General features: G+C 47.0%; 2 protein-coding genes and 1 long non-coding RNA gene across 3 annotated transcripts in view; 2 read left to right on the top strand and 1 right to left on the bottom strand.

The window, feature by feature from the left end:
• Positions 1 to 6: 6 nt before the first annotated feature.
• LOC113212096 (uncharacterized) lies at positions 7 to 3,321 on the bottom strand. Its single transcript, XM_026430683.2, has 10 exons — positions 2,936 to 3,321; positions 2,598 to 2,787; positions 2,326 to 2,495; positions 2,097 to 2,240; positions 1,888 to 2,016; positions 1,767 to 1,814; positions 1,608 to 1,682; positions 1,193 to 1,526; positions 1,072 to 1,098; positions 7 to 985 (listed from the first exon to the last, which is right to left on the bottom strand). Exons 1-10 carry the CDS (start codon positions 3,051 to 3,053, stop codon positions 520 to 522), a joined length of 1,701 nt encoding a protein of 566 aa, XP_026286468.1. The 5' UTR covers positions 3,054 to 3,321; the 3' UTR covers positions 7 to 519.
• A 292-nt stretch (positions 3,322 to 3,613) lies between these two features.
• LOC113212095 (proteasome inhibitor PI31 subunit) lies at positions 3,614 to 5,213 on the top strand. Its single transcript, XM_026430682.2, has 5 exons — positions 3,614 to 3,866; positions 4,078 to 4,227; positions 4,310 to 4,599; positions 4,684 to 4,815; positions 4,896 to 5,213. The coding sequence occupies exons 1-5, from the start codon at positions 3,726 to 3,728 to the stop codon at positions 5,017 to 5,019; spliced, it is 837 nt and encodes a 278-aa protein (XP_026286467.1). The 5' UTR covers positions 3,614 to 3,725; the 3' UTR covers positions 5,020 to 5,213.
• Positions 5,214 to 6,499: 1,286 nt separating this feature from the next.
• Positions 6,500 to 12,336, top strand: part of LOC113212101 (uncharacterized) — a 19,029-nt gene continuing 13,192 nt past the window's right edge. The window contains exons 1-2 of the long non-coding RNA XR_003303711.2: positions 6,500 to 6,813; positions 7,528 to 7,677. This is a non-coding gene — a long non-coding RNA (uncharacterized LOC113212101). The remainder of the gene's footprint in view (positions 6,814 to 7,527; positions 7,678 to 12,336) is intronic.

The following is a 12,336-nucleotide window of genomic DNA, read 5'->3' as shown; positions in this document are numbered from 1 at the left end:
TGATATGATAAGAGTTTGTTGTGGTTTTCCCCAACAAAAGATATGTAATGTACATAGCAATACAATTAAAATTAACAAAATATGAGCAAAGAAATGGAAAATATGGATGAGAGGAAAATCACACTTACCCCATATTCATGCTTTACGATCGATGTAGCTTATCACAGCTCTTGCCATGAAAACCATAAACATGAAATTAACTATGACAAATGGTAATCATGAGGCTTCTACATTTGCCTTCAGCCACCACACAGTGGTTGTAATTGGGTCCAAGATACAGTCTTAAAAATACTAATACTGTGTTCTAAAAACAAATTTAGACAGATTAGAAAATGAGAATAAAGTAATGGCACAAAACACATTCATGTATACCCTTATGGGGGGAAAAAAGATAACATCATCACACAGTTGGTACCCTTCTCACATGTTAAAACAAATAGAGATTTTACATAATACTCAAGACTCATAATGTTAATATACAAAGAAGCCATTCATTATCGAACAAGTAACGATAATACATCATGTTTCTGAGCGATCTCTACTGCCTGATCGAGATGGTCTACTTTCAACAGAACAAGACTGCTTGGAAACACTTGCAATCATAGGTTCTTCTTTCCCTCTCTCTCTCAAACCAATAAAGCTCTCCCTCAAACGACCTACAGCTGCATCACGAAGCGCAGGCGGTATCATCCCTATAGAGGGTCTATCCAATCTTTCTACCGATACAGATGGTGAAGCATATCCTTCTGACACACATGTCACCTGAGTGCCTGCATCCACTGTCACTGGAACTGCTAGTAAAGAGCGCATACTACGTCTTGTTTCAGGATTGCCTGTTTGAGTGCTGCAAGAGGCCATTGTTACTGGTTCGTCCCTAGCCACTGAGGGTGGAGAATAGACTGGTGTTGCTGGTGGAATTTCACTCAACAGAGCATCACTTTCATGAGCAACATTGTCTTCACTGTCATCTTCAACAGCTGTTATTCTGCAAGTACAAAAAAAAAGATGATATCATTTCAAATGCACATTTTTTTACCTTTTTTTAAAGCACTGACAGGAAAATATATGTACCTAGATAAATCCTCTGTTGCCACAGTCCTGGAATTTCAACACAGTTTTTGATATCAAATTTTCACTTGATTAAGAATAAATGTGTTCACATTATATAACTGCCAAGATAGAGTTTTCTTACCTTGACAGATTTTCATGAGATACATAAGGAGGTGGTGGGCCTTCTCTTGGAGGAGTAGAAACAACTTCTGAGTATGGTGGAGGATCTACTGGCCTACCCACAAACTGGACGCCATTATTGATATTGTAAGTCACTAAAAGACCAGGCCGAGTGTGCCCAAAGAACAAGTCAACGTCATACATCTGTTGAGGTATTCTACCCATTCCAGGGCGAGCACCACTGAGATGAGCCCCAGGACTTATTGTGGCTCCTGCCATTAAGCTACGTTTCATGTGTACTCGGCATATTGCAATAACAAGAATAGTCACAATAACCATAAAGGCCATTGCACAACCTAGAAATGAGATCAAAGTATTCCAGTGAGAGGAATCAAAATTACTATGCACAAATAAAATACACCAACTATGTTACTTGCCAATCACAGTGAAAATAGTCGTCTGAAGAAAACCCATGTGGCTTAAAGTGGGAGGATCAGCATCTTCCATCAAGCCTACAACAATTTCACACATAATCATAACCATTAGTTGTAAGTACAGTTCTAATCAGACAGTATCAGAGAGAAGATAAAAACTACCTTTCAAATTTGGCAAGTGATCAAAAGGATAAAGAGTATCATTCATTCCTGAAATGTATCAAATTTTAAATGTGTTATCAGACACACAGTAACAGAAAATTATATGTTTAATTGGGCTTACTTTTGCAACATTCCTTGTAGGGGTATGTTATATTACAGTCCAATTTTGAATTTGTTGGGCAACACCAACTGTGGGGAATGCATCGCCCATCATCGCAAAGCAGCTTATCTTTGCATGGGTCAACAGGATCTACAAAAAGACATTTATGTGACTATTTAATTTACAAGTAAGAATAGATAGATAGAACTAATGTATCTTCAAATACTTACCACAATTGGCAAGATGAGCACTTTCGTCTTCTCCATTGGCACAATCTTGTTTGCCATCACATACATATCTCTTGAAGATGCAATGAGATGGACCAGCTGGTTTACTTGGACATTCAAACATTTTTTGACTACAGTTGTAGTTTTCTGAGAGAAAAATAATTTGTAAGAACATGAGAAACTGCAACATTCCATCACAATGGACAAGAATGAAAATTTACAGAATACTTACTTAAAATAAAGACTTGAACTGATGTTTGGAGGACAATTCCAGTAGTCTTTTTACTTATTTCTCGAGCCTCACACTTATACTCACCACTGTGAGATTCTAATAGATAAGGAATATACAGTGACATTGAATTTTCACTGAGAGAAGTTTTTGGAGATTCGTTCTTTGCATTTCTAATAAGAAAATAACAGAGGTCACTTAATATTGCAATCAACTTTAAAATGCTGTTTAAACTAAAAAAGAATTAGAATAATTTCAAAATAACAAGGACTTACTCATTCAAAGGACGCATCCAAGATATACTAAATTCATTTGAGCCAATTGCATTAGGTCTCAAATTAATGCGGCAAGTTAAATTTAATGAATCAGATACTCTTTTATGTAACATATTATCACTATTTCTTACTTCTGGTAAAATTACCAACTGTGGCTGAAGATTAGAACCACCTATTCTGTCATCAGATCCTAGAAAATCAGAATAGTAACCATGAGTGATACACATCAAATGGCACAGCAGTTATAACAGCAAGTAAACAAAACTGAGCTGTCAAAATGGATGAATGAAACAAACCTAACCTAAGTAATATTATGCAAATAGGGAGGATAAGCTTACCTCTGACACGAGCCAGGAATGTGATAGCGAACCAAAGCAAAAATATAATGGCCATAATTTTACTGACGTATTTTAATGTCCGATAGTGTTCATTTCTGTATGTTTGGTCCCGTATCATGCCTTCCCTTGTCTCACAAATTCATTGATAAAGAATGCAATGAATACATCACAGTGTCACGGCGAAAATAAACATATCAGTTCTAACCATATGGTTAAAGGATGTCAGATCGTTTGGTGGAGGTGTATAATCCATGGTAGAATTTTTTGAAATTGAAGGTTGCGCGAAATTATCTGTCAAATCAGCAAAACAATCTTACAAATCACTCCCTAAATTACAACCCAAGCTGAACAACAAAACAAATGAGGAATGCGAATGAATGCGGACTTTAGGAAAAGATGGTTATTCGTATTGACATTGCGTTTGCGTTCAGCCATTTTACGATTCACACTTGTGCACTTCTAGAATAGTAAAACAAGAACTTAAAGCACCAAAACTGAAAACATGGGTGTTGTTAAACACTAGGTCATAAATTTGTTTCATGTTTTTTATCGAAAATTTTCGAAATAAAAAAAACAACACATTATTCAGTGAGGTATTTCTTTTTTTTGTGAAGAGCGGTAAGATTGTCATTCTGCTTCTCAACCCCTTCCCACTTTTCCTCTTCCTCTTCTCCTCTCTCTCAGATCCTACCTCGAGTCCGTCCCGGAGATGAACAGCTTCACAACAAACACTGCTATGCTGCAATGATGATTTTGTGATATTTTTGAGAGATATTTCTGTTTCTTCGCAATGTCTTCCGATACTTTTGGACTGGAACTCAGTTTCCGCACTGTTTCGGAAGCAGTTAAACGGAAAGATGATGTGCTTGTAGTGATTGTCCATTGGTTTCTTACTAAATTTGGATTCCGGTGTGTTGGTTTAGGCGATGATGTGAGTTTTTAGCTCATTCTGGACTTAACATGTAACAGAACGCTGACAACCAGCATTTATTTGTGTCGTCCATTCCTTCCGATTTTTGTGATCTTAAAATGTTACCTTGCCATAACCTCTTGTGGTGAAGTATTTCGTAATGCTATCTTGTCTAATTGCAACTTTCTGTTTTCTGTTTTAAAATATTAACATTGATCTTGCGATTTTACAGAAAACATTGTCTGGAAGTGAAAATGGTAGTGAGCTTTTACCTACTGGGTGGAGCGATCCTGAAACATATTCCCTTCGTTATGTTTATGATGGAAATCTCTTCATTTTGAGGGGAGTGCGTGCTGATGAAACGTTGATCCTCAACTTGTTGGTACGGATGATGACAGATATTTCTTTTTTTTTCTGTTGACTATCCTGCTGATGTACCTAATTATTTTTGCGTTTGTCCACAGCATACTCCTGATCTTAATGTTTCCAATCTAGCTGTCAATGTGACTGAAGTGGTGGCTGATATCAATGGCACAGTTGAAAAAATGGTACCCTCCCACATTGGGCTAATTGATCGCATCCGCAAGGAACTAGTCGAGCCAGTCACCAAAAAGATATCATCAGAAGCAACAACTCAGACATCTTCTCAGGCTACTCCACGGTCTGAGGATATTGGGTCCCTTAGAGAGGGATACCGTGATCCTCTTAGAGTTCCAATTGGTGTTGGTGGACCTGGTGGGCCACCTCGTTTGGAGTAAGTTTTCCAGTCAACTACAAACCTCTATGTTCTTTTTGACTGAAAAACCTGCTTGCTAATTTTTCATGTTATTTTTCACAGTCCATTCAATTATGGGAGATCAGATCTAGATCCTCTTGGTGTTGGAGGACCAGGCAGAGGAGGTCTAGGAGGTATGCTCTTTGATCCATTCCAAAGAGGGAGAGGAATGGAGCCTCCAGGTGGCTTGCCAAGGTATGAAAAGAGAACCAACCTGAAACACCAATTCCGTTGACAGCGACAGAAAATTAATGGACAATTTTTCTGTTCTACAGGGGTAGAGTTCCTGGTGCTAGATTTGATCCCATCGGACCTCCAGGAATTGGCCGACCTGGAAGAGGATTTGAGCCTGATCCAGATCATTTGCCACCTCCTGGTTATGATGATATGTTTATGTAGAACTGATTCATTTATTTCATCCATTGAGTTATTATTTTTCTGCTCCCGAGTACGTTTAGTCCTTTTCTTGCATATAATTTGTTCTCTTATTTTTGTATACTTCTATGGCTGTTGTAGTTTTAAATGTTCCTACTACATGGGCCTAATATCTTAAATTTTCTAAATTAGATTTTAAAATAAATTGAGTAAGCTAATATGCTATAATGTTGTGAGTATTCCGATTCGCTAATCAGGGCCAGTCCCATCCAAACGGAGGACGGAGATCGTAACTGTCGGGAAGGATGAGGTCGGTATGAGAGAAATCTAGTACACTGTGTGGCAGGGTAACACCACCGCTGCATGTGGGTTTGCCTACTCGCCCCCCGCTCTGACTGAAAGGTGCCAGGACCGAGGACCACCGGGGCAGGCAATCCTGCAACACTGCGGTGTCGTAGCCCTGACACTGACACGGTACATTTCAACTGAAGAAATCATTGGCATTCTTCCGAGTGCTTCGAGCGCGACTCGGGGCTGGGACAGAGTGTAGCGTGGTCCAGGCGCGTGGCGAGGACGCCTACTCAAGAACGTCGTCCTCTCTCTTCCTCCGCTCCCCCCTCACCCCTCCCCGCGCTCGAGGCACCCGACGGAGCTAGGCGGAGCGCGGTGAGGTTTGGAGGCCGCACAGGACGTGCCAGTGCCAGGCCTTAGGCCAGGCGACTGCGCGTTGGGCCGTTGCTCTGCTCGCTCTGCTTCCTCTGCTCCAGCGCCGAGGGGTGGGGCGAGGCAGGGGATGTGGAGGCAGGGCCGGGGTTCCCGAGGAGAGGCGAGGCTCTGGCCAGGCCGTGTATTGACCGTTCCTGGCAGCTTCTGGGCAAGGGGGAAGGGGTGGGTTGGTGGCTGCGTCCGAGCGCAGCGCCCCGGCGCCCGCCCCCGCCCCGCCCCCGCGGGATCGAAGGTGTGAGTAGGAAGCGCGACGCGTTGGTTTCCGGACGCGGCCCCGCGCTCGCTCCGCTCGGCCCGGGCGGCGAGGACCCCGGCGAGGCGGTGCGCGCGCCCCCCGCTAGATGGCGACGCGGCTCGCCGGAGGGAAGCGCCGCGACGCCATGATGACGCGGCGCGTCCGCGTCCGCGGCGTCGCGTCTCCGTCGCACCCGCGGCCGGGCGCCGGGAGGGAGCGGGACGGCGTACGCGGCCGCCTCAGGTCCACGGAAACCTTCAATAAAGGGGACACAATGACCGGAAAAATACAGAAAAAGGAAAAAGACACGCGAAAATTCCCCCTAGAAAACACTGTTGGGTCTCCATAACTGAAGAAAATCGGCGAGGGTCCTAGAGGTGCTTTCGCTGAGGCCGTGCCGAGTGCGGGTGGCCCGCGTTTCGCACGCGGCCCCTGCCGCAGCGGCGCGCGGCCGGGTGGGGGCGCACGGGGTGGTGCCATGGCCGCCTGGACGGACGTCGCTGCCGCCACCACCACGGGCGCCGCCGCTGCTCCGGCAGTCAGTTGTTTCGGAGTTACGAAGCTGGGAGGTTGACGGGGGAACACCGCCTGTGCCGTTCCGACTCGCGTGGCCTAGCCTGTCGCTTTGTGCGGCCACCTCGGCTCTCTCTGGGGCCCTTGCTCGTCGTCCTCGGGGCGCACGGCGCGCAGGACGGTCCCCGACGTGCCCCGGCAGGCGTCCGCGGCCAGACCCGCCCTCCCCGCGCCCGCGTCCGCTCAGTCTAGTGTTGTGCCGCTCCACCCCGCCACCATTTTGGTTGTGCCTGGCGCGCTGCTTGCGCCGCCCTGCGTGCGCCGCCCTGGACCCGGGGCGCCTGGTGAGTGCTGGGGGTGTGCGACGAGGACCTGCGCCGTGCTAGAGGCAACCTGGGTCGCGTTCCTGGAGAGGCGCGGCGTGGCGCTGCCAAGGGGAGGGGTGGGGGACCTCAACGACGACGGTAAAGGGCCAAATGGGGGTCGCGGAAGGGCCGGGGCCCGGGCCGGCGGGCGGGGAGGGGGCGGCGGGGTTGAAGCCACTGCAAAACACACCCCGCGTGCAGGTGTTCGCGCCGACGACGTCCTGCGGGATGGAGTGTCCGTCAGCGCCCTGCTAGGCCGCTGGTACGATCGCCGGTGTCAGGCCTGGCCTGGGGCGGGGGCGGCCGTGCACCCACGAATGACTGTGTGTGCCCTGATTGGTTGGTCGTTTCCCGTTGACATTTGCGGGGTCACCGAGCTGCCCACTCCCATGAGGAGGATGTCGTCGGAGGCTTCGATTGAGCCGTCCAACCGTGTTTGTTATTGACCGATATCGGCCTAGCTACCCGGCCAAAACATTGGCCCACCCCCACGGAGTCCTGCGTGACCGCAATTGTGGTCACCGCATGGGCGACTGAGAAGAAGAAATAATTTCTACACGTAAACTTTCTTTAAAACATTCACGTTTCTGATTGAAGGGCCAGCGGTTAAATTCAGAACCACATGTTGTACCTCTCTAAGCACGTGATTTGAAAACCACTCTAGTAAACATGACCTTTCTTCCTTTCTTGCAGGTCCCTTGAAGACACTCGCAAGACACCCATTGCTTTGGATAATTTGGATACCTCTACGTTGTGTGCTAGTCGCGTGCGTGTGTGTGCGCGGCTGATCGTGTGTGGTTTAGTGACTACAAGAGGACGTGACCAGCTGCGTTCGACTTGTGGGTAAGACACGCCACTTTCTTTCATTTTAAAGCGTTGTGCATTCCTCACGCAGAATCAGTTTAATGACTTGATGGAGGCTTTGCGAATAAAGTGCACATACTGATGTCTTGTGGAAGCTTGGTAGAAATAAAGCGCTCCCCGCCCTTTGCCCCTCGTATTGGTCAGTCAGAAAGTGCTTGGGAGTTATGCTCATAGTGTTTTGTTTTTTTTTCTCTTGCGTTTTTTTACAAGAGTAAAAATAAAATAGCGCATGTTTATATTGCGAGTGGGCCGGGAGGGAAATGGTGGTGGTGGTGGTAGTAGGGGGGGGGGGGCAGTAAGGGACGCAGCGTACACGCTCGGAACAAGAAAGAAGCGAGACGTGAGTGTAGCGCTCATAAAGTAAATTGTTTTACTTTCCATACATTTAGCGCGGGGGGGGGGGGGGAGGTAGGGGCGGAGGGCCTGCCTCTCATAACACACCCTGCTGTGTCCTCTGCACCGCGGCAGGGCTGCATCCCCTAGTCACTCCTTCTGGGCGCGGTGGGGGACGTCCTGCACACCTTGTTGGAAAGTGGGTGCAGCAGAATGTTAAGTTTATGTATGGGAGAAGGTGGAAGAAAAAGGAGGGGAGGGGTTGGTGGGTGTTGTATACATTTCTCACAAAAGAAAACAACTCACAACTCACAACAAACATCTAAATGAGCGCGATAAGCGGGGGTGACGTCGTTTCGACCAATTAGATATCGCATTGCCTCTCTCGTTGCGTCACGCGGATATCGATTTAATTTGCCGGGGGTTGGATTACGCGCTCACGGCGCTGGTGGCGGCGGCTGCCACCAACTGCTGCATGACTGGGGATAGAAATATCACCAGAGACTACACTGTAAAAAAGCTGCCAACAATTTTAGCCACGCAGCTATTTAAATGCGAACCGATTGCGAATGATTCCCTTTGGTAATTGTGATTTGAAGTCCCACGAAATTACGAAGTATTCCTTCGTGGCTTTTACAAAGGAGACATTTTTTTTGCAATACGAACAAAATTATTATTTTAAAAGGACACTGTAAACTCAACAGTGTGCATGCCATGCACACTGTACAAACAGTGTGCTTAGCATGCACACAATTGCTCTGAAAACTCAACAGTTGGCATTAATTCTTTTCAGACGCATAACTTTGGAAATTAGATGACATTTTTAGTTTCCTCGGGAGAAGAGCCTTCAAACGAACTACCATGTAATAGGGTTCATATCGACCACTACCGTAACTTAGTTAACGTTACCGAAATATTCGAAACAGCTTCGGTAGTGGTCAATTTGAACCATATCGCATGGTCGCTCGTTTGGCAGCTTTTTTTACGAGGAAAGTGGAGATGTCTCCCTCTTTCGAAAGTTACGCATATGCATATGCAAGGAAATGGTTGAGTTTTTAGAGCATTTGTGTGCATACCATGCACACTGTACAGTGTGCGTACAGTGTGCATGCCTATTCACACTAATATACTACAGTGTGAAATGCACTCTGTTGAGTTATCAGTGATTTATCATTCCCAATGAGAACAACAAAGTCGCAGTGCGGGTTGAAAATGGGTTCTTTCGATGTCTTTGGAGCTCCTGGACCTAGGTCTTTTTGACGTCCAAGTCCGTACCTGGGAGGACTACCGTCAAATGGTCTAATGTGGACCAGGCGAGGTAATTTGGACCACCTTCTTTTGGCTACTCTTTGACACATAGTACAAATGTATAGCAGTCTATTCCTTGGCCTCCATTGTGTTGATTAAGGAGGACACATTTAGATATCAAAATGTGCCCCATGAATGTCAGCCAGGCATGGTCCATATTAGATCACTTTACGGTACATAGATTTTGACTCCAATATGGACCATGCGTGGCTGCCATGGGACATATTTTGATATCTAAATGTGTCCTCCTTCAACACAATGGAGGCATATATGTACGCGTGAGATATCGCGAAGCCTGTTACGCGAGACGTGACAGTCAGTATTAGTAATGATGCTGTCCCCTGACAGTGACTTACGTGCTTTTTTACGGTATCATTCACTGCCTTTGTTTTCCCATTATCTACTAGGTAGATGTACGCCAGACCCCACTGTTACGCTTCGACGCGCCTGGCATACATCTACCTAGGCCTGCGGCGCTGACACCAGAGTCGGCCAAAAGGCACAGTTGTAAATAGTCCTTCGGCCCCAAAAGCCACAAATTTTGACCTCTGGGGTTTTATTTTGACGAGTTACCTCACCAGAGACCATCAAATATCTGATAAAATAAATTTAAATGTTTTGGTGCAATTTCCGCTTGGAAAACTCCCTCTGGCGACTAAACGGTTGGAGATAGAGCCAAACAGACGAAATTTTTGTGCCCAGGGTTCTACTTTAACGAGTTACCCCTTAGGAAACCATAAAAACATATTTGAAAATTAGCAACATTTTTCAAGTGATTTTTAAATCGCCCGTTTTCGGCCAATTTTTGAGGTAGAGGGCTCAAAATCTATACAGTTCTTGCTTTCCATGATACAAAGTTACCATACAAATTTTAGGCTCCAAGTTCAAACCGTTCTCGAGTTATCGTGATGACAAAAAACAAACAACCAGACGCGAAAATTTTTGATCACTGGAGTAATAGGCTTCGCTAATCGCTCAGCCAATGACACCACTTAGACGTCATCTTGACAGAAGCATTCTCCCTGGGATGTATTGCTTTTTTTGAAGGGGCTGCTGCAGTAGTGCAACTGTCAAGGTAATAAAATTGCTGAAAATTGTATCTTTGGGAGTCAATAGTGCCTTTGTAAAGGCACTTTCACTAATGCATCTACAAAGGTATTGGACAGCGACTTTCTTTTTCCAGTGAATATTCTGGGCAGTCTAACAGTATTGGTTTATTCACACCGCACCACACAACAACTATTCTTGTATTGTGATCTTTGGGATATTAGGCTTGTCCAGGAAGTACACATCAGGTTTTTTTTTAGATTCATTCGGCTACTTACTTACGGGAGCTTGGCGCCTGCGCGATTCAGGGTAGGCCACCCTGCGCTACTTGCATGCACAGCAGGGAAGATGCTGCCTATCTACCAGGCGCTGAGTGCTTGCACGAGTGGACTGGTGCGTGCGGTACAGCATAACTAGAGAAGTAAACGGGATTAATCGCCACCTGGTATATGGCAATAGTAATTGTGCTAGTACCTATAGGTATACATTATGCTATATAGCACTGAGATCCTAATAATTCCTTAGTAATAATAACTAGCAGCCAACTAGGACTAGTGTGGGAACTCTCACTAGTGATTTTTTTTAAGTGTATTGGTCAAAACACTTTGCGAAAACCAACGAGAAATTATCATCTAGGCTGTCGCACGCTAGTCATTCCATCTTTCAGTCTCTCATTTGTTTCATCTACAGCCGCGAAAGATATTGCGAGCAAGAGGAGGGGTAGAGAAGAAACCGATCCTCGATCCGCGACCTGGGGTCATGCCAACCGAGCGGGATGTGTCGGGGCGGGGGCGGGCGTGGTGCACACCCTTCCCCACTTGGCTGCTGTTACCCCAACCTGCGAATTTGCCCCCCACCTCCAACCTCACCTTACTCTACCCGGCTCGTCCGCTCCTCCCCCTCCCACCTCGTCGCCTCCCCGTCGCGCGTCTCTCTCTTCCTGCAATGTGTGCAATATTCACAGCCGATACAGGGCGGCGGCGCCACTACCTCTCATGAAAAATTCATCTTGTTGATCCAACCCCCTCCCCTCCCCTCTGTATCCAGCCGCTCACTCTCTCCTCTCTACCCCTCCGCTATCTACCCTTCTATCTATGCATCTCTCGCCGTGTATCTCCCCCTCCTACCTCTCTCTCTCTCCCCTCGCCCTGTTTCCTCTCACAGGCATGCAGCGGCGGCAGCAGCAGGAGGAGATTGGGGTCCGGGTCCTTTGCGGTCTCCTACGTCGTTCGCAGCGATCAGGGAAGTCCTTTGCTGCTTTTCTGCCGGCTTGCCCGGCCCGTTGGAGCCCCGGCCTTTTCCTTTGTGCCCGCCTGCAGTGCCCGCCCCACCTCCGCCTGACGTATTTCCTTTCGGCTGATGGATAATCTGTCTGTATGTCTGTCTGTCTGTCTGTCTGTCTGTCTGTCTGTCTGTCTGTCTGTCTCTCGCTCTTTCTCTTTCTGCCTCTCCTCTTTCTCTGTTCCTGTTTCACCCTCCCCCCCGGCGCTCCCATAGCGCCTCGCTGACCGCCCGGTACAGTGTAATGTAATGAGCCGAGTTGCATCGCAGTCACGCCCGTGCTGACTGTGAGCCGCGTGAGCGTGGGTGTCTGATTGCATGTGTGCAACTGGTTGTTGTCGAGTCGACTATAGTTTGATGGCCTCCGCCTTCACAAGCAGGCGCAACGCGTTCCTGGGGAGCTTGTCCTACTGTGCCGCACCTCGTTAGGAGATAATGTCAAACATTCGCGTCAAGCGCGTGAAGGGCTTGCTGAAGCTCGCTCGCGGTTCCCTGAGGAGGCTAAATAATCACAACAGCCATAACAATCACAATCGTTTGACTGCCGCGGCTGCGTTTGGTCCTCCTTGCGAACGGGTCGCTGCTCTCCAGAGTCCGACACTCGCACTGTTCTCTCTCTCTCTCTCTCTCTCTCTCTCTCTCTCTCTCTCTCTCTCTCTCTCTCTCTCT

The sequence above is a fragment of the Frankliniella occidentalis genome, unplaced genomic scaffold, assembly GCF_000697945.3.
Source record: "Frankliniella occidentalis isolate FOCC.00 unplaced genomic scaffold, Focc_3.1 Scaffold34, whole genome shotgun sequence".
Lineage (NCBI taxonomy): Eukaryota > Metazoa > Arthropoda > Insecta > Thysanoptera > Thripidae > Frankliniella > Frankliniella occidentalis.
Note: the sequence above shows the minus strand (reverse complement) of the source record. Positions and strands in the feature narration are given on the sequence as shown.